The sequence below is a fragment of the Diadema antillarum genome, unplaced genomic scaffold (assembly GCF_040938485.1).
Source record: "Diadema antillarum isolate AM-2024a unplaced genomic scaffold, OU_Dant_1.0 seq00001435_RagTag, whole genome shotgun sequence".
NCBI lineage: Eukaryota > Metazoa > Echinodermata > Echinoidea > Diadematoida > Diadematidae > Diadema > Diadema antillarum.
The window spans coordinates 236513-264250 of NW_027272185.1; the positions used below are offsets into that span (position 1 = coordinate 236513).

Consider the following 27738-nt stretch of genomic DNA (forward strand, 5'->3'; position numbering starts at 1 on the left):
TCAAATTGTTAAAATTTACAGAAAAAATCCTGCATCCCTTACTAATTAAAGCCTGTATGAAAGTCTCCAAAATTTATATTCTTACATTATTGTAGTCACACACGGCGGCCTATCATAATTTGAAGTCGATCTTACAATTTAAGTTCGACTTCAATTCTTTGTGAGCATCTCCCTCGAGTGGAAGCCATGCCTCGTGAATATGGATGTTCACGCATGGGTTCCTTAGCCCAACGAGACGCCGTGCGAAGTGCTCTCGTGTTGTGTATAGCGACAGGGCGCAAAAGTTAGCATAGGCTTACTGCGACCAGCCCGAACGCGAAGTACAACTGTGACTGTGTGAAGGAGTGCCCTGGCTGGGGTAAGCATGGACTTAGCTTTGCTTTTGCCTTTATGCCCTTGGCTTTCCGGCAATTGTGCACTTTACGGCCCTATATTATCGGTGCGAGATTTTACCCTAATCGAGCAGTGCGTGCGAATTCGAGTTCCTATCAGGCACCGCGGGTCGACAGCGGGTCTTCCGGCACTGTACTGTATACATGTGTGTGAGGTTTCGTGTTGGGATGCATGCAGTGTGTGTGAATGTGTCAACGTGCATGTGTGTGATGAAAGCTCTTACGGTACGTCACATGGGGTTGCTCTAATGCCCTTCCCTGCCTGTGCGGCGCGGCATGATCGAATCGAGCGCGAGCTGTGCATTGGCACACAATTGAAATGCAACGAGTGGTAAACTTCCGTGCTTCAATCATGATTTTAAATGAATGAATTTTGCGTTATATATTAAGCAGGGTATCACTAATTAACCTATTGCGGAGGGTATATGTCCACTTGAGGCCATGGCGGAATTATTCTGTAAAATAATCATAAAAAACCCCAAATCTTATCTCGATTCGTCAGTCTGTTAGTGTTTATTTCGTCTACACAGTTACCGTTTAACGAGCCCGACCAGACGCCGTGCGAAGTGTGTAAAGCTACCGATTTACGGGCAGCCACTACATGGACACACACACACACACACACAAGCCTCGCCCGCGTGGTTGGTTTGCACGATTTGTGATGGGTTCGGATCGGGATGAATGAAGAGGCATGAAAATACATGTATTCATGTAACTGTTGTGGCGAGCTGGCGGCGCAAGCTAGGAAGTTCAAAAATGGAATCTATTGTATCACAAACTACTGCAAACTTTCTCACACTTTGTGCCATGATCATGGCAATTTTCTGCAATGCAACATTGCGTATTATGTAAAGCTCGATAATCCTGCAGCGGAGAGCAAAGGCACGCGAAATCGCGATCGCACATTGTTCAATGTGTCAGCTAGCTCCGCAGAAGTGCCGTGAGTGAGGCAGGCTTTTAGTGACCTTATCACTTGTCAAACGGCGTTCCATACAGCAAGAGACGCTCGCCAGCTGCTCAGCGCGGGATGGTTTATGGGATATCACCTCAGCACACGGCGAATGAGGTACCGATAATATAGGGCCGTAAAGTGCACAATTGCCAGCTTTCCTTTCGTAACACGGTGTCAGTGGCTCAGTGCATATACCATACGGTCTATACACTGGATATGCCATATATTATGGCATTATCAGTTTACAGGCAGGCGTGTATCTTCGGTTGCAATCACACACTTTCTGGAAATCCATCCATTTCATTCCAGTCTTTTTTATTCGAACACTTTTTTACATCATGTTATCAATCAGTAACATTATATCCACTATCCCATACTCCCAAGCCAATGGTATTAATGAGTAATGAGGCACTACTAACTACACGCAGCCGCTGTCGTGAAGCGAGTTCGCACAGCGGTCTGGTCAGGCTACTTAGAGGCACTACCAATTGCAATCCGACAACACTAGTACTGAACTTACAAAGTAATAAGTATGTGGGACTACGTACAACTACAAGCAAGAGGTTCACTGACGAAGACTTAGCAACTCGAGTTACAATGATTGTACAGAGAAGACGGGTAATCCTACAAAAGTACATTAACACTACTCACCTTAGCTCTATTTCAAGGCCTGATTTACGGTGTATGAAGTCAGAACACTACATCACTACAATAATAACAAAGGTACGCCCTTCATAATTCATTGGGCAATTGGGAGCATTACGAAGTTCGGTCCATCACGCGTACTATTAATAATACTGCACACATGTTATGCACGCAAGATGATGGAATTACCGGAAGCGAGCTGACTAAACCCACAGGGTCACAGGGGGTGTTTCATCAATTTAGTCAGCGCTGACAATTTCAGCGAAATCCTCGGTTTTGATTGGCTGAGAAGCTCTTGTCACTGACTGTTACCATTGTAACTGTCAGTGACTGACAACTTGTCAGGGCTGACAACTTTCATGAAACGGTCCCCAGTCATATGTTGGCTATCTCTGAAATCTATCACTACTGGTGTATACAGTACAGTACAGTACAGTACAAGCACATCATTCCTCTGATCCCCACCCCCATCCCCCACCCAAAAAAAGGAATATTCACAGATGGATTGTACTCTCAGCTGAGTGCATTCGTTGCTCGATCTTTTGCATTTTAGTGTCTCAGGCTGGGCATTGTATTAATAATAATAATAATAATAACTATTTCTTATTGAGCGCTTTTACAGGACCTGATCAAAGCGCTGTACATACATCAACAAACAACATTCACAAAGCATAGGAAAATACTTAGTAGTTACAATTGAAATAGTTCAGTCTTGAGTTTCCTTCTAAACATTTCCTCTGAATCACATAGACGGAGTTGTTTTGGTAGAGTGTTCCAGACAACAGATCCAGCATATGAAAATGTACGTTCGAAAGCTTTGGTTTTTGCTTGTGGGATTTGTAGGACTGTCTTATCATTTTGTGACCGGAGTTGATATCTGGTGGCTGTAGGGGTGGTTAGTAGGTTGGATAGGTATTGAGGAGCGGTATTCATCATGCATTTATAGACAAGAAGGGCTAGTTTGAAATCGATACGCTCTTTGATGGGGAGCCAGTGTAACTGCTTCAGTAAAGGAGCACTCGGGGATCTTCTCTTTACACCAAGCACCAGGCGAGCCGCTCGATTTTGGACTTTTTGTTTTGATCTAGAGAATGGCCAACTGAATAATTATGTAATCAGCTCTGCACGAAATGTGATATAGCCATGATAGATGATGAATCAAAATAATGTATGTTTTCTTAAGTGATTTGTTGAATTTGAAACAATCATGAAAATAAAATGATTTCCCTGGGAATAGACTTATCTGTAGAATAATTTCTAGTTGTGGACTTGTGAGCTTTCTTTGAGGAAGAGGGAGTCTGAAATATAAGAGGTTAAAATTGAAGTGCAGACATGGGATACTAGCTCTATCTAGAGATATCTATTCAATGTTTGATAAATATGATGGTGAGTGCAAACCTGTGCTGAAATAAAGTCTCGGACACACCATTTGAAATCTCCCAGATTGTTTTAGTAGGCTACCTATGACGAAACTGAACTGCTCAGTAAAGGAAATTAATCCTTCGATCGCGCGGTGTCACATTATGCACATATCGTTTATAGGACTATCATTACGAATTTCTTCATCATTTTTCACAAATATAGTGACAGACTCTAGTCTAACTTTTATTTTAAAAAGAACAACTTGCACCGAACAAAACAAAATAAAACATTTGCTCTACTGTCACCGTTATACATAGATGATCTGCCTTTGGAAATGACATTTGTCTATTTTAATCTTCCACCAGTCACTTAATTTTCCAGTCACCTACTTCGATACCAGTTGCAGGACCGTCAACACGCGGAAACCCACAAAAGATTCAGGTTCCATTTGCCAGAACTCACTTGTTTCAATCCACGTTCTACCCAGATGCTATTCGGCTGCGGAAATCCCTACCACCTTCCACCATTAGCTGCACCTCCTTGGAGATCTTCAACGAAGGACGGTGCAAATTGTAAAGCTCCGATGAGCTTTCGTCTTGTTTTTAGCTGCACATAGAAAATTGTAGAAGATTTTTACCTGCACACTGTACACCCAGCACTTGACAAGCACAAGATACGATAATACGCCAGAGGCGGACTGTACCAGACTGGAAGAAGAAGAAACTCTTCATTACTGTAAAGATTTGCAAACTGAAGTCGAATTACCGCAATGTATGTTACTTCATAGTGTAGTGTAAACCCGCTATTGAAAGATGACTGAGCATGCACATCATCTGACTCAATTTGACTCCTTCGCCAGGAATCCTTCTTTTGTTGTTCATCGAAAAAATACGGGTGATATACGCCTGTACGTGACATATATTCACGAACTTCCGATAAGCAGTTGACCCAATTATTTCATTTGCTACACGCGTTCGTATTCCCTGAAGTCCGCGGATACCCTACAGGATTTGAACAGACGGACACAACAGCAAAGTGAGTGAACGCTGTACAATGCACTACAATTAGCCGAAATCTCTCCAATTAAACTCACGTAATACAAATTTCCTACCCTTTCGCAACTTCCTTATTTCGGAGTAATTCTGTTAAAGACTTAATGATTCAGTTAGACCTATTGGCTATACTTATCGCAAGTAAGAAACAATAACGTTGCTCAATAGGGGCCCGATGAATCAAGGAGACTTATTTGTAATATCAAAAGGTAGACAACAGGTGACTATCCTAGAACTTGCAGGCTGTTAAATCGTTGTTGTATTCTCCTTTAAATCCTAATACTTGACTTCGCGAAGCTCGGGGACGTATAGTAATCCCATCATTGTGCCGCCTATACTAGTAGGCCATTACTATCATCAGTGAACTCAGCGACTACTATGTGGCGTTATCGTGGGTGAATTTCCTGAGACGACGAAGCCAAGACAGCAGAGGGACTGGAGAGAGAAAAGGGATATCACCGAGGGGGGGGGGGGGGGGGGGGGGGGATCAGCCAACTATCTTTCTTTCTACAAATTATTGTTAGCGCTATCATGTTTGCAAGGTATAGCCAAAGAGTTCAGACCTCATTATGCGCAAAGCATTATATTCCTGATAACAAACATATACACAGATAAACGTACACTTATACTGTACATACTCTCTAAAAAAAATCGAGTGAAAATATTCACTCTAAAAAGAGTGAATACAAAAAAGAGTGAATTTCGAGTGAAATTGGAGTGAATTTTGAGTGAAAATGTTCATTTTCACTCATTTTGGAGTGACGTCAGGGATCACTCCAAAATCTTCGAGTGATCCCTGACGTCACTCCAAAATGAGTGAAAATGAGCATTTTCACTCAAAATTCACTCCAATTTCACTCGAAATTCACTCTTTGTTATATTCACTCTTTTTAGAGTGAAAATTTTCACTCGATTTTTTTTAGAGAGTACATAGCCTACATATTACATACAACCACATAATCATACATGATCGTATAATTATTGTAGCTAGGCGACATGTATATCATTATCCTTGCAGCTCGTAATACACGTGACTGTATACTTGTATTTCAAGTGCGTCTTAATTATTATGATTCAAGAGATGTAAAATGGCCGGGTTGATCCGGCGGTTTTGTACAATGTATCAGCCATGACCTAAAGCCGTTATGTCTTATGCGATGTTTCACAGAGGTTGACGAGACCGGATACTTATTTTTTTCCACGCGTGACAACACCAAGTAAGATACTCATCTCTCCTCTCCACCCCCTTTCCCTCATCCCCCCCCCCCCCGCCCTCCCCCTCCCTCTCTCTGCCTCTCCCCCTCCTTTTGCAGCTACCTCCTCTTCTCTATCACTTCTCTCTCTACGCTTCCTATCTTTCTCTAATGCTTTATTATGACGTGTATTAATCGTCATATCAATATCGCGCATTTTTAGTTGACAAAAGTGCGCGCGCTTATACTTTGGAGTCATCTCCATGGTGATTCAAGATCGCATCACTGTCATCATCACCCCAACTATGTACAGTAACCCCAGCTAGCTCCAGCCACACAAGACACACAACTAGACTCCCCTTGCTATTCCTGTTTTCTACCCCGTCTCTTCATCTACAAGCAACTTATCTCGTAGAAAAAAACAACAACAACAACAGAAAAACAGAAAAATCTAATTTCGGCAAGAGTAATAAAAACATTTCCTTTTCAAGAACAGTAAGTAACCTACATACATGATCAAACATTGATTTTGTCTCAGCCGGGGTCTCAGCTCACTTAAAGGTCAAGTGACATCGGCGAAGGACATTACGTAACTAAGGTTGCGGAGGCCTTAGATACAGCGGACGAGAAACATAACGGATCAGCATCAATATTCATTCACAAGCGTAAACAGGAGAATCGATTAGTGACTGAACACGGTGCGTGCCAAGTGAGTCATCCATGGGATATCACCGTCTACGCACACACCCGTGGGTATACGCAGCAGTGTGCGAGCGTAACTCGTTCAGTTGTCGCTGAGAAGAATTCACCGACGGACGAACACACACTCGACCTCTCCCTATAATTTACGCTGTCTGTGTGTGAACGCTGTCATCGCCGTACCACAACGAAATTCCAAACCACAACCATGGACATCACAGAATAGTAAGTATACATTTGACTAATCATACTACGTTATAAATGAGTTGGATTTGACGATGAATGTTGACTGATATTCAGGCATACTCCATTGAAATAGCGGCGTCTTCATACTACATGCTCAAGTCAATTTCACTCCACGCTCGGCGCTTTCTCAGTCACCGCCCACTCTCCATTGCTTCGTAGTATTCCGTCACAAGCCCTTAGTCTCTCACTCCAGCCCTGAAGAGATTTAAAATGCTATTTATTATCTGGTTCAGATGATATCTACATTTTACAAACATTGTTCAGTATAAATAACTTGAGCGAACAGTAGGACACAGTTTGTCTGCATATGTGGGTATGAGGCCGTCACTCGCTTGTGAATCTGCATTTGGAATTACATGTGTTATGTTTTGATCCCTTCGCAGCTTTTATATTATTTATGTGAATACGATCAGACTGACTATGTCGCGGTGTTCAAATACGATATGATTAACATATTTGTACCGTTAATGGACATTGCTCGCATTCATGAGAACAATTTAGGGCCTATACATGTACATTTGTATAGTGCACTCATGATTTTGTGCGTTTATCGTGATGGAAGATTGACTTTCAGTCTTCGCATTCTCGTTTTGCCTTTTATTGCTCTAAATTCGTCACTAATATTTCAATCTCTTCATAGAGAAACTGACCGTTTATGCTGATAGTAAAACAACCTTCTTTCACCATTTAGAGTTAGACCATCGAACAACCGCTACTACTGCCACAACCGTTGTTGTTTCTGTTCCTGATCTGTCACATCAGGTAGTCACACCTAAGTGTGACTACCATTAAACGGCCACACTATAACACCACAATTCCGCATAATACACCACTACGCGTAGTATATCCCTATATTCTTATACTACTATACCACCTTTACTATCCATTAGCAACATACCCCTGCCCTGCCACTGTGATACCTACACTGTATTACGAGATTACCATTGCGTGATGGGCCCTATATTGTTCTTCAGACACTGAATTCTGACACTCTATTCAGTAATCACCTCTTCTCATTTAATGATAGATATTGTTAAAGTCAACGTTTTGTTCTTCTCCCCGGGTCCTTCTCTGGATATATTGCCTGGAGCTACGATTGGGATTACTGTAATAAGTTACAAGCTCGCAGTCAAGTTCATTGTCCTTTAATCACCTAATCTGCCACACAGTCCAACATAAACTTGGGAAGCGTATAAGTTAGCCCCTACCTGTTAAAGATCAAAGACACACTTTTCAGGCATAGAATGTATACATGGTCACTGAAATGCATTTCAGTGATTGTCACCCTTATGGTGTCTTTTGTCCCGGTAGTTTACAGGAAGCTGTTATCACCTCTTGAAATAATCCTATGTTTATTTTCTCTTTGCCCCATTGATATAGACAAGCCTTTTCAGTGTGTAATCCCATATTATAACATTGCACTATAGCCTATCCTATTTATGGGGGACAGCCATCACTGCGTAATTGTTGTTGAGATTAGTGCTTGAATAAGACCAAGAGAGACTCTTTGGAGAAGGCATGCAGTCTGGGTCTTGCTTCCTAGGAGTCGAAATGATCAGGGGTGTTTCATCAATTTAGTCAGTGCTGACAAGTTGTCAACGCTGACAATTTCAGTAAAATCCTTGGTTTTGATTGGCTGAGAAGCTCTAGTCTCTGACTGTTACTATGGTAATTGTCAGTGACTGACAACTTGTCAGCGCTGACAACTTTCGTGAAACGGTGCCCTGGGCCCCATTTCATAAAAGATGCTAGGATATCAACTCTTGCTGGAATGACAACTTCGCTTATTAGCAACAGCCAATCAGGAAGCTGGATTCTTGCCGTTACCATGACAATTGCTATTCCAGCAAGAGTTGCTATATTATCATATCAACTTTTTATTAATGAAATGGGGCCCATATGTCTGTGTGATTGATTTCTGTCCCCCGTTAAGAATACTATTAAGACACAATACTGTATAATTATTAATATTAACTTTTTGTGTGTTTCTACTCGTTCGGTTTCCCCTCTGTTTTTCGAACTGCTATTTCTCTTTATATCCTCCTTTTCTGCTCATGCCCTTCTTTCGCTAAAATACTCCTCTCCCTCCTTCTTCATTTCCTCCCATTCTTCTTCTTCTTCTTCTTCTTCTTCTTCTTCTATCAATCTTCACTCCTCTTCTGAATTCTTCTTCGTCGCATGTTCTTCACCCGTTTCTGTTCGTATCACATAGGCCTACCCATCATGGAGGAACTCCATGATATACCATTTGCTGCCAATTGTTGTGTGATAGCTACACACACGCACATGTCGATAATGACTGTGTGAGGCCCGTTACATTATACGTGCGAAGAGGGGATGAGTCACTCATACATTATTGATGAATGCACAGGCCTATTCCGTAGGCTAAGCGATTACAAATGCATATAGTAGTCATACATAATTATTATGGACATGACCTATGGCATGTTTTGAACCCTTTGGAATTATGGTATCACGTAAAGTGCATTATACTGAACATTCAAATGAGTACTTAACACAGGTAAGTTTAGCTCACAAATCACTTTTCTGAAACAGAATCAGCCGTGAGACAATGTGGAGAAAAAAAAGAAAACAATATTAATAATAACAACAACAGACAAACAAATCGAAACAAACATGCAAAAACATATTAGAAGACACACACACATACAAGTATAGACTATAGTTTCCGGGAAGGTGAAAGAGACAGGACATGATAACATCTTGGCAACAGCTCATTATTGGCGGCAAGAGCAATTCGAGAGATATCCTTTACCACGTACAAATGCACAAGAAGTTTATGCATAATATAGACAAGGTCTTTCGTAATACCTTCGTGTGCATAAAGTTCTGTATAGTGTGTATTTGGATTACTTTCACTTTACCTGTAATTAACCCCTGAAATGATGGCAGTTGTGTTACATCCTTATCTAGAAATTCACTCGATAAAGCAAAATCCGTGACGAGAGTAGCGGAAATCGTTATCTAATACTCATTTGACTTAAATAGGTTTATAGCAATGAAGTTACAACTGCCAGATCCATAAACGGTAATTTCAATAAAAGTTGCCATACATCGTGTTTTGTTAATTCTCTTTTCAATCTTCGATGGAAGCTAATTTAACATATAAAGAAAATGAATATAAAGTTATATAGAGGAAAATCAAGCGGTAATCTGTCTTTATGCGACCGAAATGTATCGTTGTATAATCAATTGTGCAAAACTATAACTGTTGTGTTGTTTACCAAAGAAAATTTGCTATAGATAGAGGCAATATACACGAACAAAGAAAACAACGCCCACCAGCAACACCAGCAAAAAGTAAAGCATTTGAATAATGGAATTTTATTATAGTCATTGTAAATAGCTTGTTTCGCATTCTGTACCACCCCATGTCAGTACATGAACTGATGATGGAAGAATAATGGGATTCCCAGAGTTCTTGCTCGCAGGTCTCGTATATACGCCCATAAAAAGAGAACTAATGATCTTTTCTTTTAAATAATGAATATCATAATCAGCCGTAATGACGGACTATCAGCGACAGCTGCTTCTTACCGGAGTAAACCAGGTTATAATGTTCACACAATATTAAAGGCATAACTGTAGAATGAGAGTGTGTGTATTGACTCTCGATAACATCTTTATATCTGCATGCGACTGATAAAGGAGAGACGTGCAATCTCGCCCATTATCGCTGTTTTAAGTGTTTTGTCAATAATACCTTGAACTCTCTTGTAAAAATCCAAGGAAAGGTTGCATCTGGTGATGTTATCTGATGATGTTGGGTCTCTGCAAACACACTGCCTCGTGATAACAAAATCGAAATGTTCCTCCTCAACGGTATATTAATGGTGTAATTTTGTTAAAAACTAGTAGGCCTGACAAGTGTTTTTTGGCTGAAACACTTAAGAACGTCTCACAATAGCCTAGTTTTGGAAAAGCAAGATACATTGTATATTCTATACTCTGTGGATTATATTTCTTTTTTTCCCCCCTGTTCTGGGATGGCTCAACTAGGCAGAAATGTTGGAAGTACCTTTAGGCCCTATGTTGTTAGCTTCCGCGTATTCTGATAAATTTGAACAAGCAGGTGTATTCCAAGTCGGTATCTTACAATGTGTATTCGCTATATATGTTTTTTTTTTCGTTGAGGCTTTATCCTTTCATTATTATTTTTTCTAGCTGTCTCTCCAAATGGGGATCTAGCTAAGAGGCGTATCCAATGTTTATTTCACATAATGCGACATGATGTCCATGAATGGAATGTCGTTGAATGTTTGTTGAATGAGTCATCGTCAGCAAACCCTTCGAGACAAGATGCTTTGTTTGGTTCGTGCATAGACCGGTGTACAAACACACTGTGGTTTTATTTGTTCCGTACAAACGCGACCTTCATTTTTTATGTTGCCCGACATAGCGACAACGAAGGCATGTATCCAATATTTGATTACTGACTTATAGGTCTACAGCACGCACGCGTGAATCGTCTATTACATGTAATGGGGCCAGTATGAGTTCAAAAAGAAATATCCAGGAATTTGACCACATTGTTTGTATTATTATATTCTGTTAAAGAGTCTATGAGGACTAGCTTCGAAGCACTCAATTCTCCCTCCCCCTTCCCGCTTTTCGTGTTTTTTACATAGCGATCTACATTGAGCTCTGCCTTGATATGTCATGATCTTTCGCTTCGTTCGTTAGTTGATTCTCAGTGCTTCTTATCATGTCCATAATGTCAATAAGTTGAGTTTTGTTCAAGTATAGAGCTGTGATTTATATACGAAACTCGATAGCGTGCGTTTACGGAACAGCAATCTTGAAAAATGGCTATAAGTTCAAATTCGCAACCGAATAACACAAACTGAAAACACAATAGAGGACAGGAAAAAAAAAGCGAATGCGGCTCATATCATTCAAATAGATACAATACTAAGCTGCTATACAATAGTATTGTTATGCTTGTTGTGTTTTCTCTTTTTTTCGCCGTCTACACGGCAAACGTCATAAGCTAATACAGGTACTGTTTTGATTCCGTGTAAACATTAACTTGTGAGAAACGAATAGAGAAGGGTGAAAAAGCGGTCATACGGATCGACTGGACCGATCTGAAACGTCCATATACAAGAGAATAATTATCATACTGGTGATAGGTGAGAAGACAGTAATTGCTGCCTCGTTTGTCGCAAGAAGACAAGCGTTGAGCTCCGTCTCACATAACTATCAGGGGCTTTGAAACTCCTTGCGCAGTCCGGTATTTCATGATCATTGCGTCAAGCTCAGCTGATCATAACAAAAAAAAAATCCTATTGATACTGGGTTATTGCGATATGCCCTCAGCAGCGCAAAACCTTTTGTTTTTGCGTTGTTTTTGCTTTTTACTCTTGTTTTGATGACAGTTTGAATTGCCACATCGTTTGTGTACGTATTGTATATATACGTATGGTGTGATATGGATCATCTCCATAATAATTAAAGTGTCTGCATAGGCCATAATGCGCGTTGGTAGAGGGATATTCATGGAGTATGGTGCGTAGAGTGCGATGCCTGACGATCGATAGGGTCCTCGCATTCCTAACTCCTACCACTCTAAACTATGAAAATTAATTAAAGTAATTCCATATCAGAACAACAACTCACATACGGCGCCTTCTAAGCCTTTTCCATTGACGTCAGTCACTTACGTTGGGCATTCTCGTCAGTGTTTTTTATGCCTCCGCCACGAAGTGGTGCCGGAGGCATTATGTTTTCGGGTTGTCCGTCCGTCCGTCCGTCCGTCCGTCCGTCTTTCCGTCCGTCCGTCCGTCCGTCCTTCCGTCCTTCCGTCCGTCCGTCCGTCCGTCCTTCCGTCCGTCCGTAATGAATTTTGTGGACAGGGTAACTACCAAAACCTTTTGAGGTATCCTAATGAAACTTGGCATGTATGTGTATTAGGGGGTGAAGTTGTGCCTATCAACTTTTGGGTGCACATGCTCGAGGTCAAAGGTCAAAAGGTCAAAGTCAAATGCTTAAAATTTTACTATTTCCCCCATATCTATGCAATGCCTGAAGATATTTTCTTGAAACTTAGTGTATACATGTACTACCCAATTAAGATTCTCTGGTGAAAGTTTGGGGTCATGAGGTCAAAAGGTCAAAGGTCAAAAGGTCAAGCAAAATGTTAAAAATTTCACTTTTTTCTCTGTATCTTGGAAATTGTTCAAGGTATCTTCATGGAACATAGTATATATGCATCTACTGACTGGCAGTGGTTATCTAGGGAATTTAGGGTTCATGGGGTCAAAGGTCAGGGGTCAAAGGTCAAGGGCAATACTTCAAAATTTTACTATTTTCCTTATATTTATGCAATGCCAGCAGGATTTTTTTTTTAACTCGATGTATGCATGTATAACCCAATAGAGATTCTCTGGGATTTTTTTTTTTGCCAAGAACGTCAAAGGTCAAAAGGTCAAAGATCAAGTGAAAGTGCTGAACTTACTTCTTTCTCCATATCTCGGAAGTGGCTCAAGTTATCTTGAAACCTAGTACATGCTGAATTTATGTATGTTCTGCCTGACAGTGATTCTCTTATAAATCAAAGGCCAGATGAAAATGATAACAATTTACTGTTCAATACAGAAATTGCGCTTTTTCTCCATACCTTGAAAATTACTCAGTGCATAAACTTATGAAATGGTCAATGTCAAGTTAAAGTTCTTAAATCCCCAAATACATGCTCTCCTATTCATCCAATTAAACATAGGTCAAGGAAGGTAAATATTCAATACATTTGTGACAAACATGTCATTTTAATATTTTGCCAATTTTGTGAAAATGTAATCACACATTTTCCACATGTACTATAGACCTATTAGGAGAATCATGCATTATGGCGGAGGCATACCAGTCGCCATAGCGACATTTCTAGTTCATCAAGGGTTGCTGGGATTTTTTTTTTTTTATTGCAAGGTTATTGTGATGCATGCATGGTTTTTATGACTTGCGTTACACAGCACTTGAGAACATTAATTCAATAGTTTACCGGTACATTATTTGCGCGTATGGTGAAAAAGCTTGATTCCACGGCGTGATAGGGAATTGGCCTGTCAACAATAAACGCTCTCATATTTTTGGTGAAAGAGTACATCTAGCTGCTTGCTTCTTCTGTCTGTCCGTCTGTCTGTCTTTCTGTCTATCTGTCTCTCTTTCTTTCACAGACGCAATCAGTCGCTTATTCTTCTTATCTATCTCTTCTAGAGAACACACTTACAGCATTACACTTTGTTTGTTACACGCGACGTATAATTGAACTACACTTGCTTTCCTTTGCCAATACCTTCAATATACAGAATATTTGCAGGACAGTTCAGAAGAAGGGTAACTCCTATTAAGGGACGTGCGGATGGCGTAATGTTCCTCGAATCTCAGAGCTGTTTACTTTGCTCTTTGGTCATGCTGGTAGTCGTGCTAATATCAATTTACCAAGCTCGTATATTCTATTCTATAAGGACATTTCATTATTTGTGTGTGTGTGTCTGCTACATGTCTGTCTTGTCTGTGTCCTTGTGTTTTATTCTTTCTTTGTGTGTATTTATCCGGCCAGTAAATTCTGCTCACATACAGCCATCATGTTACTAGTAGTCGAAAAAGTACTGTAGTTCGTGACATGGCCGAGAAACTTGTCCTATTGCCCGACCTCGCATCACAAAAAGCTTGAGCAAAATGATTTCAGGGAATCATCTGAAATACATGATTACTGTGAGTAATCGCTGTTATAATGCAGATTTTAACATATTTGAGATATCAAGGGCATTGTTTAATACATCGCGAATGGTAATAAGCCTGAAAAGACAGTGGAGATCTTTAAGCCGACGAGCTGGGATGTGATCCAAGACCCATTACCAGACCAGTATAAGACATTAAACATGCTACTTCCTGATTTCTTCCAACCATCTAGCTGCGCTGTACACCACCAGTGGATGGTGTGTATACCGTTTCAACTTAAGGTGAATAAATATCAAGGGGCAAAGGAATCAGTCAATCAATCAATCAAGAGTGTATCTGAAACCGAAAGAAGCTTGTGTGGACATGAAAGGCAGAATCATGAGGCAGCTAGGGTGAAACACACGTGACTTTGTCAACTGGTCTACTGTACAGGTGCTCTTAATGGCGAATGCCACAAAGTAGGGTCAGATTGGGTCAAAGATGTGTACTGAACCCAAGGCTGCCAATTGTTAGATATTCCTAGATTTATGTTTGCCATGATTGCAGTCGTGCAAATATTTTGTCCAGCATGTCCAATTGTGTGTGTGTGTGTGTGTGTGTGTGTGTGTGTGTGTGTGTGAGTAATTTATGTCGATTGCCTCACGTGCACACACTTAATAATATGTTCGCCTCTGTATATTTCAAGGCGGATTTAGGTGAGTGTTTACCCAAACCATCTTTGCTGTGTAAACGTTACAATGGCTTCCTTTTCCGACTATACGAAGCAGTGAGTCATTAACCACATTATGGGGTTATCTTTTCTCTTTTCTTTTTTTAGTTGTCATAAGTCTGCAGTTTCTGGTTTGTGGATTTCCGTGCGTAGAAGCACCGTTCGTCAGGTTTAGGGCGCGTTTACACCGAGCACGGTACGGGAAACGGTCCGGGTTTTTGCTATGGTGCGCCAAAAGGAACCATGTCTGGTTCTGTTAAAAATGAATCAGTAATTCGGTACAAAATCACCCAAAATGATATTCTTATGTCAAAATCAAGAGCAACAGGATCAACAGTAGAAGATTAATTTTGTAACAAATTTTGTACTAACAGAACCAGACATAGTTCCTTTTGGCGCACCATAGCAAAACCCGACCCGTCGCCCGTACCGTGCTCGGTGTAAACGGGCCCTGTCGATTGCGTTTGCATCGTAAGGAAATATATTTGAAAAATCAGAGACGAAAGTAATGATACAAAGTCGAGACCAATTGCCCTCTTCGCCTTCATCTCATAGTACTCCCGAATAGTATGCGTGCTCAAAGAATTTGATCTTCTGCGATTTGCACGAAGGACTTTGCGCGTTTATTTCATGAAAGGCTTGCGGTAAGAACACAATATTGACACCACAGTTTATACTGTGTAAAGTCACGAGAAACATGCAGGCTTCATTATGCAAAATGAATCAGAGGACTGGATATGACGTCATAATGATTCCAAAGGATATTCGTAATGTACTTTGCTTGCACCGATGTTGCAGTATTTTTTTTTTTGCAGAGTTTTCTTTACAGATATTTACTCTGTAAATTCCTTTCATCCTATATACCACATTCTCTGTATTTTATTATTCGTCATTAGTTAACTATTTTACGCTGCGACGAATAGGTATTCATATACAAAGAGTGGACTTTCTCATGAACAAGAAATTACTTTTCCTTTACATTATTCTTTTAGTGTGAGTTAACCGTGTCTACACTTCCGCATCAATACAGAATGATCAACCCCATTGTCTATAGAGAAGACGCTTACAGGCCCGAGCACGAAAAGTATACTGTTAATACCTCACCAATAACGTACTGTAATGCATGGTTTGTGACTATATAGTGAATCGTATAATTTTTATGACGGCGTAATAATGCCACTTTACCTTCTTTGCTATACCACATTTCAATTAACACTTATTTCATCGCCCACTCCCTCCCTCTCTCTCTCTCTCTCTCTCCCCTCCTGCACAGCCGGATTGTTCTACCGCTGACACTTGACGAGGTAAGTAATGAGTGTTTCTCCAATTATCACCATACTTTGGTAAAAGTGCTTAATAATCATCATAAATAAATACCGTTTCAGCAGATAGTGTGGTTTGACGTTGTTACTGTTTTCGTGGTTGTTTCTTGGTTATACCACATGACAGGTATCAATGCTTATTATAATTGACTTATGAGTTGTAACTCTCGCGTAGAGAACAATATTGTCCAAATGTAGTCTCTTATTATATCAGTAGGAAAAATGCCTTTCTTGATTATATTCTATGACGTGTAAAGCAAAATCACTTTTTCATCCTGGCCATTTAGGCTTGGCCACTACACCCTTCTTCTAAATAACTTCTGCGCCGTTCAGTTTCAGGTATCACTGGTCACTGTGTTTATCACAGCCAGTTTCCTTCCCGCCTAGTAACACAACAAAACTACCGTAGTTAAGTGACCCCGGAAGTTCATGACTGAGCGAGATCTAACTTCCGATTAGCATGGACGTGGTGATGTGTGGACGTATATTTTGAGTCCCGAGTCTCATGTCTAGGGTTGGCTGAACTACACCCTGCGGGTAGCATAAAACCATAGAGAATAGAATTGGGATAGTCTGATTCAGATTTAAAAAGGTGGATGATGAAAAGTAGTTATACAAGTCATGTTATGTCAAAAGTGGAGTTGTGGGATGTTAACAGGTTTGAACAGTGTTGTTAATCGCAATGTCTACACTCCAAATGGTCGCCAGATATCGAAGTATGTATACGAAACCATGATGTTTTGTCAATTAATCTATTAAACATTTTTTGTTCAGTCATAATTGTTTTGAATTTACAAACAATGGACGATACGCAACAAGTAAATGAGACATAAAGCTTGGAATTCGTTTTTGATGGTGATGCCTGTGCACCCTAAGTAAGAAAGTATGACTGTTGACGCGACTTTCCTTGCGATTTATGGAATGTATTTGGTGTCTTTTGCATCCAGCAGTTCATGATTTGTGATGAGTGTGCATGCATGCTTGCATCTTTGTTTTGCAGCTGAATATCGCCAGCCTGTATACGGTGTGCGCCGTGTCGAAGGCGGAGACTGGCGGGGGAGAAGGAATCGAGTGGGTGGTGAGACGAGAAACCGAGACCGACGATGGGGAGCCTTGCCTGTACACGCATAAAATCATCCACATGGAAAAGTAAGTGTCAGAAAGGAACTCTGGCATTCTCCATCAAAATTATGGCCGACTAAAAGTCATTCAGACGTGCTCTATCCATGATTACTATATACGTATAAGAATAAGGCCTTGACGGAACAAATCTAATGGTAGACCTATTTGATATCACGCGCAGCTGAAGGTGTGAGGTTTAGCTTTATGTCATCACAAGATTTATACAAAGATTCATGTATTTATCTTTTCTTTTTCTTTTTTTTTTTTTGGGGGGGGGGGGGGGACTAGGTGGATAGCTTGTGGAGATGACTTTTGTCAAGAATGAAGACCTGTTATTAACCTTCATTCAAATCTTGAATGTTGATATAATTCCAGACTCGTATTGATCGAATATATCCCGCTGGGTTTATTTTTACCCTCTTCCACAGTTCCATGCATGGGCTGCTTGGATGTTGAGGGCAGTGAGTTAATGTTACCTCAAAGTATAAACTATTCGTCATAATAATAAGGCTCGAAACCCGTGGGTAGTTATGATGATATGCGTGATTAACTGGAATGCATTTCGGGCTGTTTGTTTGGGTTTTGGATGAAAAAAGAGGAGGTAGCATAAACTCTTGAACTCGGCCACAAATCTACCGTCACGCTTCACACACTCATTATTTTCCCAGGTACAGTATTTCCCGTTTGTATTTTCGGGTTCTGCATGATACTACAACAAAACAGGCCGTTGCACTAATGGTATGATAATTGATGACCTCCACGATTGTCGTAACAGAGCTATTCAACACATTTCGATGCTTGAAATCCATATTTCATGCATATCAAAATGTCGTTGCGTAGGCCGGTACAAAAGCACGCATAGAATTATAATGGACGTGATGGAAGCTTGATTGTAATCCTGCTTATATAGAGTCGATTGCAGCGGGTCTGCATAAGAAAGATTGGTAATTGGGCGGGGCGATGGGAGAGGGGGAGGTATTGGGGGTCTCAAGATTTCTTTCGGTTCCCGCTCTACTGTCCCACATCCATCTTAGTGGTCTTGTTCCTTATATAAGGTACGTAGCGCGGACGTTTATATAATAAGTATTTATATTCTTAGATACACATTTCCTGTTACGAACATCCATCGCTGAATACCCGCAGAAATATATAGCCTAGTCGATTCGTTGCAAACAATAACTATATCTTTCTTTTTTATCTATAGATATTTGTCATTGTACTGCATGACTCGTGGAGTAACGGACCTTTACTGCTCTTACATTGTGAGGGTATATATCATACATTGTTTATTGACGGTCATGCCGTTTGAATGCAAAATGATCAATGCACCGCCCAAAGATACCCGACGTATATTCAGTCAAATTTAAGAACTTCACCGTCGAGGCTCACTGACCATCAACAACAACAACAACAACAACACCAACAAAATGTTGACATTTCCTAACAGTTTTGTGGCCATAGAAGAGACAAAACGTGCACTTTATGGTGGAAAAAATTTGCACGTCACGACTTAACCTCTGCACATGATGTAAGTTAATGGCACCTGCATTCTCCGTATCAATCGTATCAGTCGTGGAGTCGTATATCCACTGCTCACTAAAAGGGAGGCCGTGTAGATTAAGTAACAGCCATTATTATTGTTATGATTGCATAATAACTTCATCATCACCCTTTCTTCCTTTCTACCCCCCTCCCCCCCCCCCCCCCTTCCCACCACAGGAAAGTCCCTGGCTTTATACGCATGCTCCTCCCCAGCGGGGCATTCACGATACACGAGAAAACGACGAACTGTTTTCCCCGCTGTAGAACAGAGTACTCGGTAAGTCTACTTCCCTTTATTCAGGAAAACTGACACTTGTGCAGCTAAGTCACGACATCAAGTAGATTAATCTCATAAGATGGAAGGACATGAATCAAAAGTGACCAGCATTCGAAAGTTGGTGGTGCTCTCACCTTCCTCCTTTTGTTTTGTTTTGTTCTGTTTTTCTATTGTTTGGTTTGTTTTTAAATGAACATCATCAAGCGTAAGTCCAAGAAACACAGGTAATCGATACTCTTCCGACACGTGAAATAGCCCATGTAGGAAATGAAAATTACAAAGAGACATCGGGGAGATCGTAAGCGAAAGTCCATTTCTCTCCAGAGTTTACCTTCCTTGAAGTTCGACTGAAATCGGAGGGCAGTATCAAAATTAGTTTCTTTTCTATTGCATGGTACAATGTGTTCCAAAGTGCTACAAACACAGAATTATATGGCACAGGACGGTAAATCTACGCTTACACATTAGGAATGAAAGGGAACGGAATGAACCGTTTTCAAATACAGACTTGCAAAAATTGAGAAAAAAAATAACAGCAAACTTGCTACGTAGGAACATCGAGTTGAAAGGGCTCATCTCATGTACAAACGAAGCAGTGTTTTATTTCCTATTGAGTAACCCGATGTCGAATGCTATAAAAAAAACCTGTATAACTCTATACAATGTAAGCTGTGTCAAAACCTAACCTCTTAACTCCCTTTATATGATTCGGCAAGCATAGGAAACTGACCTCATTTCGTAGTCTGCAAGAGTCAGACCTTGTTACCATATTATGGTTTAGAAATACATACCTGCACATCCCTATAGACGTCACCACAATGCTATAAGCCACCGTCACAGCAGCAGTCCCTTTTCCAGATTTCTGCTTGTTGCTATGGTAACTAGTATTGCCGCTATTGTTAAGATCAGTGGCAGGCCGTCGTGCATCGAGACCCTAGTGTTCAGGACTCATGAAGCATGCAGAAAGCAAAATAAGAGAACAATGCGAGCATTTACTGTGGCTGTGGGAGGAATGAAGAATCAAACAAATATGGAGGGAAATCAATAATAGTTATCAAAATAAATGGTGTTGCGCCGTCATGTTTACAGTGGGCTCACCCAACAGCAAGGGATGGCAGTAACCGTCTTTCTGAGTCTGTACTTTAGCAGTGGCGTCAGCAATATGCTTGGTCGGAATACATTTATTTCAACTAAAATAAAACATTTGGTGTTTGGATTTTTAGCGCGTATCGCTTGTCACTTGAGCATACTAGTATTACGGTGTCTCAGTCGATGCTGAAAAGGGGTCGCAGAACGTGGTGGTTGTGGGGGGCGGTTTGGAGGGAAGTACGTGGTGGTGGAGCGATTATTATACACTCAATTTACCTCAAACAAATCTTGTATGGGAAACAGGGCTGATGTAGCTGATTTGTATACTATAAGGACTCTTCTATTTTTCGTTTTAAAGACATTTAAGTGCGTTTGTGTTTGTCTGTCGTTTGTGTGTGTAAGAAGGAAAGTGATAGGCCTATGTGACCTTGCGTTTTTTGCGCTTTCTGGTGTTCATTCTGTTACGTGCATTTAGTTTCAGACGAGAGTTTTTTCCCACTCTTATCTGTTCTGCCCCCCCCCCCTTCTTTCCAACCGTGAATGCTTGGTGTACCTGAATGCAATCCCACAGTAGCTGTATAAAGCACAGTGGGCAGACGTTTCCTCGTTTCCTGATCGATTGGTTCACCCTTATGATCGAGACAAACTTTAACACTTCCTCGTTAGTTCTTTTCAATTGTAATTCATGTAACCCATGATCGTACTTCAGTGCACTTTTGTTCATGACGTGAATGTTAGGACTATAATAGCGTCCCGCTAGAAACGATGTACTCTTTTAAGCTTCATGCGTATGAAGGTCTTTGAGAGGTTTTATTACATAATACCACGATGTCAACAACCCGTGAGATAAATACAGATCATGCGGGTACTATATTAGTGTCATACCGAAAAGTTGAAGGCAAAAGTGTTGCGTAACTTTGACTAACTATGACGCCACGTGACAGTCTCAGCCCTTTGATAGGGGGATAGCCTGACCACTAGAGCAAAGTGGAAGCGTGTGATAAGCCTCGTGCAGTATTCTCACAGACTTATTTGGTCCTTTGATGGAGTCCCTTCAAGCATTTCACATTCAAAATTGCACCCGTGGGTGCTCTTTTGTGTCACATGTATGTACACGTTTTACATAAGATCGTATATGACATAAACTGAAGGACGTGCAATTAGTTTACAAATGCAGTAATGCGTTGAATGTATAGTTTAAATCGCAGAAACAAAGTAGAGGGAGAGTGTACAAGTTCTGACATAAACTGTGAATGCAATTCGACATGTCTGTCAACCTGTGTCAAGCAGTATTAGTACTAGTGGGGTGCTTCTGCTGTTGAATGGAATTCATGCTTGGATTTTTTTTTAATTTGTTTGTTGAGGTTGATAGAGGTGGAGGAACCTATACTAAAAAGCTTATAACTTGTACCGTGTGGTGTCCTCACGCAGGAAAAGCAGAAATAAAAAAAGATGAAATTATTACAGAAAGAAACAAAATGGCGAAACTGGAAGAGAAAGTGGCTGAGAATGCTAGATATTTTCCGGCTCGCTGACTTTGGTGAATGAAGGCAGTGTGGGTCATCTGCTGTCACCAGGCACAACGAAACCGCATTTTTATGGCTGCTTTCAAATGAAGTTGATACCCTGAAAGTGAGCTGTGGGTTACTCAAGAGTAACATCGCGAATAACAGATGCTAATACGTCGACGCTGTAGCAGTTTGCTGTCCTGTTGACATTTTAAAAACGTACGAATATTCTAAAAAGTAATGGACATGTCTGTGCCTTTTGTTTTAAGCACTGATGCAGATTGATTTAATTGACACCAGAATCTATTATGAGGAGCAGGCATCCAAGAAGCGCTAAATCCATCATTTTTCAATGGATTGAAAGTAATTCCAGTGCCTAAGTAGTTTTCTTACCGACGGTTTATTGTAGAATTAAAGAAGGCTATAATGTCGATACGATAAAAGATGTGAGCAATCTTGTATGACCTTGATATGTAATGCATCCTGTACAATACATGCTTCGATATTTCTGTTTAGGGAAGTTTTTCTTTTCTTTTACTGATTTCTTCGTGTTTTGTGTATGTTTGGTTTTGTTTGTTTGTATGTTTATGTTTGTTTGTTTGTTTGCTTGCTTGCTTGCTTGTTTGCTTGTTTGTTTGTTTGTTTGTTTTCAAGCACACACTGTCCAGCATGTACTGACGCTTGTCCGGACATGCACCCTTGTTTTCACTTCTGAAAAAAGAACACTTCACACAAATCATTATAATCATAACATTCCATTCGCAGAACCCAGGTTACATGAAGGACAACTACTCTACAGTGGTGGAGACCATCAGCATAGCAGACGACAGAGGGGAGATAGACAATGTAAGCAACTCATGCGTCATTTTCCTTCCGTGTTCCCGCCATTTTGTGTTGCCGAATAAAATGTCGATGATAAAGTGGTAATGAAAATGTTAGTGATGATGATGATAATGATTATGATGATTAACAATAATACTGACGATGATAATAACCATTATAATAAACATGATTTAACGATGATGATGATGATGATGATGATAGTGATTATTATTATCGTCGTAACTTTAATTCCTCTCTATTTGTTAGCTATTTTCGGACATCCATAGTTATGAATAACTGCCAAAAGAAGCAGTATATTTTTCAAACTTGCATTGAAGTTCTAGATTGTAGACAACAAACACAGCGTGAGAGTAAATTGCCAAATGAGAAAGAGAAACGGGAAATCCCCTCTAGAGATATGCACGGTTATTTCACTACACATTTCCTCAATCGATAATACTGGACGGTTGTATCCGGTGAGATTGTGTGGGAAATTTTTAGCTCAAAGAATGTATTATGCTGTGCGCTATGTCTTTGTGAATAGCATGTTTTAATGATTTTTTTCCTATCATTATTAATGAAGAGTGCTATAAATACCCAGTGCATCATAACAACGCTGACACATCAATAACGAAAACTCCACCTTATGTTCAAAATGACTTTAGCAAAGAGTAATGGGAAGCGGGAGAACAAGAAATGAAATGTTTTATTAAAGATTAGACAGAAAAAAAAAAATAGAAATAAAAAGTGACGGGATTTAAAAGTTTAACAAGCAAGGAAAGGATGACATAATTTCACTAGGTTTACTAAAGGCATCATGGAGTCGAGTCTTGAAGTTATAAGCCGTCTTTTGGGCATGTATTCGCATCAAACGTATTTACGGTTTGATGCATGCAGGATAACTTGGATATCGAGCGTGCGTAGAGTCAAATCGTATGTGTGTATCAGTGCTGATGCTATAGTGTTCTTACCGTCGAAACCCTTGTTTAAAGTAATTCCACAATTATAGCCACCGTCTATAACTGTATATAAAGAGTACTAGTAGTAGTAGTATTACCAATGATAAACTGATTATAGGCCTACATTTTTCACTGTTATCATACAATCATCATCGTCTGGTTTGACATTGTTTTAATTGTCATTCATTGACTTGTTCATCACGCAATGGAAATTAAGATCGTTTTGGCGCTTACATCTTTCCCTCTCTCACTCTCTCTTTCTCGCTCTCTTTCTATTTTCTGCCTTCTCTTTCCTATCCTCCACCCTATTTCTTCTTTCCTCATCAAGGTATTCGATCTGGGACCAGAAGAGCTATCCAGAAGAGAAGTAGTCAACATCGATATCATCAACGACAGGATACCGAACTCGGTAAATAAACGAACACTCCCTACAAGGGGGCGAAAAACGAGGGACTTATATAATTATTATAGAGTTCGAATGTCAGATTCCGATGACTACATGGTAGTCTTCACGCAGCTTAAATGTCTCGAAGTATGTTTGTTCAGCGTCAATAACATCTGTTGTTGAAAAATATAATTATACTGTATATCTGTGCAGTCTACATCACGAACATCACGAAACAGAACAAATTCATTGATTTCTTCTTTTTTTTTTTATTATACGACACTTTTACACTGTAAAGTAGTCCTTTGGTAATCTAATTCAATATGTCAAAAGTTGTGAATCTGTGTAGAATCGATGACGATGTTATCATTACGTAAATGAGTACGGACTTACGGACATGAATAACTGTAATGATCCCTTCACTGACAGGAGACTGATTTTTTTTTTATTTCGTCGTCATATTATTATTTCTATCACTGTCAACTCCTTTCTACATCTGTCTAACCTCCAGTGGCGTATCTAGGGGGGGGGGGGGGGGGGCAAGGGGGGCACGTGCCCCGGGCGCCACTCCTAGGGGGCGCAAAAAACGAAAAAAAAACGAAGAAGGAGAAGAAAAAAAAGGAAAAAACGAAGAAGAAGAAGAAGAAAAAAAAGAAAAGAAGAAGAAGAAGAAGGAAAAAAAAAAAACTCGCCCGGAAAGGGGGGGGGGGGGGGGGGAGAGAATGGTGGGGAGGGGGGCAGAAAACCAAATCAAACAAGATAAAAACAAAGCATGATGATGACGCGGACAAAATGACAATGTTTATTGTGTTCACACAAGAATTCCATGTTCTGTAAGCTGAAATACAAAAATTTTCGGCTCGATCGCCAAAATTTATATCAAAAAAGAAGGTAAGAACAAAACGTGATGATGAAGCGGACAAAATGACAATGTCTATTGTGTTCACACATGTCATTTTATATTTAGCAGGAAAAATGTTTCACGGAGCAGCGGCTGCAATTTCTTTCGTTCTGAAGCGATCGCCAATTGGATCAAAAGAAGGCGCTAACGGTTTTGAACATGGGGGGGGGGGGAGGGGCGCAAAAAAACCCAAATCAAACAAGATAAGAACAAAACGTAATGATGACGCGGAAATTACAAATTTCGGCTCACTCGCTCGTACAATTTAGAGTATTTTTTTCAAGTCCTCAGTTTGTTGGTATAAATCGTTATCTATACGGCCGTCACTATATATCTTGATTAGAATTGTTATATTTAATAAGCAAAAAATGACAAGAGTTCCATGTTTTGTAAGCTGAAATACAAACATTTTCGGCTCGCTCGCTGCGCTCGCTCGCCAAAATTTATCAAAAAACCCCAAAACAAACAAACGTGACGATGACGCGGACAAAATGACAATGTCTATTGTGTTTACACATTGCATTTTATATTTAGCAGGAAAAATGTTACTCGGAACGCGGCTGCAATTTCATTCGTTCTGAAGCGATCGCCGATTGGATCATAAGAGGACGCCAACGGACGCCAACGGTTTCGGACATACGGGGGGGGGGGGAGGGGGGCGCAAAAAAAAAACAAGTCAAAAAAGATAAGAAGAAAACGTAATCATGACGGGGAAATATACAAATTTCGGCTCACTCGCTGCGTACTATAAAACAGAGTAATTTTTTCAAGTCCTCAGTTTGTTGGTATATATCGTTATCTATAAAAGGTCGTCACTATATCTTGATTGTAAGATTTAACAAGCAAAAAATGACAAGAATTCCGTGTTTTGTAAGTTGAAATACAAAAATTTTCGGCTCGCTCGCTGCGCTCGCTCACCAAAATTTATCAGAAAAAAAGAGATAAGAACAAAACGTGATGTTGATGCGGAAATATACAAATTCGGCTCACTCGCGCGTACTAATCTAGAGTATTTTTTAAAGTCCTCAGTTTGTTGGTAGAAATCGTTATTTATAAGGCCGTCACTATATCTTGATTAGAATTGTAAGATTTGATAAGCAAAAAATGACAAGAATTCCATGTTTTGTAAGCTGAAATACAAAAATTTTCGGCTCGCTCGCTGCGCTCGCTCGCCAAAATTTATCAAAATACATTACATTGAAATCACTCTCAAAAGACCCCTTTTAAGTGCTTGAAAAAGCATATCATGTGCACTTTGTTTAAAGTCCCTACCGGGATGGGGTTGGGGTTGAACACTTTTTCAGAAATTAGGGGCGCAATTTTCGCGCTTGCCCCGGGCGCCGTTTTCCCTAGATACGCCACTGCTAACCTCTAACTGATTTCGTTCCCATGGGAACAGTACATATATAAGTTGAATTTTACCGAACTTCAGCTTCAGTCCGCGCTGACTACACAAAGATAAATTTCGAAATGCCGGTGATCCTTAAACAGTCCTTAAACAGTTCTTAAACAGATTCATTGATTATGAAGCTCGTTGAATTACTGGTTGTCATTTGGTAATGGTGATGATGATGGCGAGGAGATGGAGGAGGGAAGAGGAGGAGGAGGAGGAGGATATTCATACCTGACGTGGTACAGCCGGTATAAGTGATGTTGAAGTTGAGCATTCTTTATTGGATGTGGATATTTTCTCATTCGTTCAAATAGGAATCTCAGTTCAACACCGATCCGTCCAAGGTGACGTTCCAGAAGGTGAAAAGGGGACCCTTTGGACCACATTGGCAGGTAAATAGTCTGTTATCATTACTATTAACTCCTGAAAGTGCAGTGTAAGGTAGCTTGTTCTTTGGGCAAAGCATTCAAAACTCTCATCGACCTTCCACAATGTTTTCGAACAAAGCACAGCTTTGTAAAGAACAAGCGAAACACCAACTAGATAACCTTCGATGCGCGTGTTTGTGTGGGTAGCAATCCACTTTGATTACCTTGAAGCCTAATGTTAACGATGCGATAATGATGATGGTGATGATAATAGTAATGATAATAATAATGATAACAACAATAATAATAATAATAATAATAATAATAATAATAATAATAATGATGATAATAATAATAATTCTGATTGTTGCTATTATTATTATTAGTAGTAGTAGAAGTAGTATTATTTTTGTTATCATTATCATTTTCATTATTATTACTATTGCAGCTGTTTTTGAACTGTTCGTTTGTTTACTATTGTTATTATCATTGTCTTGGAACTTACATATCTGGTAGAAATTTACATTTTAATTACTGCCAGTCACGGCGAATAAAAATTCTCTTTGTGCCCCCTTGCAGGACACGTGTACGCCCGTTTTGTGCTGCTACAAACTCGTCAAGACTGAGTTCAAATGGTTCGGCCTCCAAGAGAAAATCCAAGCACAGATCAAAAAGGTAACCAGTGCCCATAGATACGTGTATTTTATGAGAAAAAAAAATACATTTTTTACAACGATGATAATAAGCTGCCGTATGTAATCAGAGTATCAGTTGTCATATTAACTTTTGTATTCTGTGTGTAATTGATAATCATAATTATGATAATGATAATAATAATTCACATTTATGACTTATGTACTTAATATCTATGAAACCTACATGAATAGACACACAGATACATAGCCCATATAATTTATTTACAGTATCTGTTTGTGTGTGTGTGTGTGTTTGGTAAATATGTAGCATAGTTTGTTTAGCATGTACGGATTTTCTATTTATGCCGAAAATTTTTAACTATAAAAAGAATGTTGAAATACGGAAGTGAAAATTGATTCGAGTCTACCGGGATTACCCTTTTCAGAGCAATTGCAACTGA

The 27738-nt window shown here is 39.9% G+C and overlaps 1 protein-coding gene across 1 annotated transcript; it reads left to right on the forward strand.

Annotated features, from left to right (window-relative positions):
• Window positions 1-6394: 6394 nt before the first annotated feature.
• Window positions 6395-27738, forward strand: LOC139709424 (phosphatidylinositol transfer protein alpha isoform-like). Its single transcript, XM_071621392.1, has 9 exons — window positions 6395-6520; window positions 16228-16258; window positions 17277-17425; window positions 19118-19217; window positions 22580-22660; window positions 23924-24004; window positions 26589-26666; window positions 27222-27317; window positions 27724-27738. Exons 1-9 carry the CDS (start codon window positions 6504-6506, stop codon window positions 27736-27738), a joined length of 648 nt encoding a protein of 215 aa, XP_071477493.1. The 5' UTR covers window positions 6395-6503.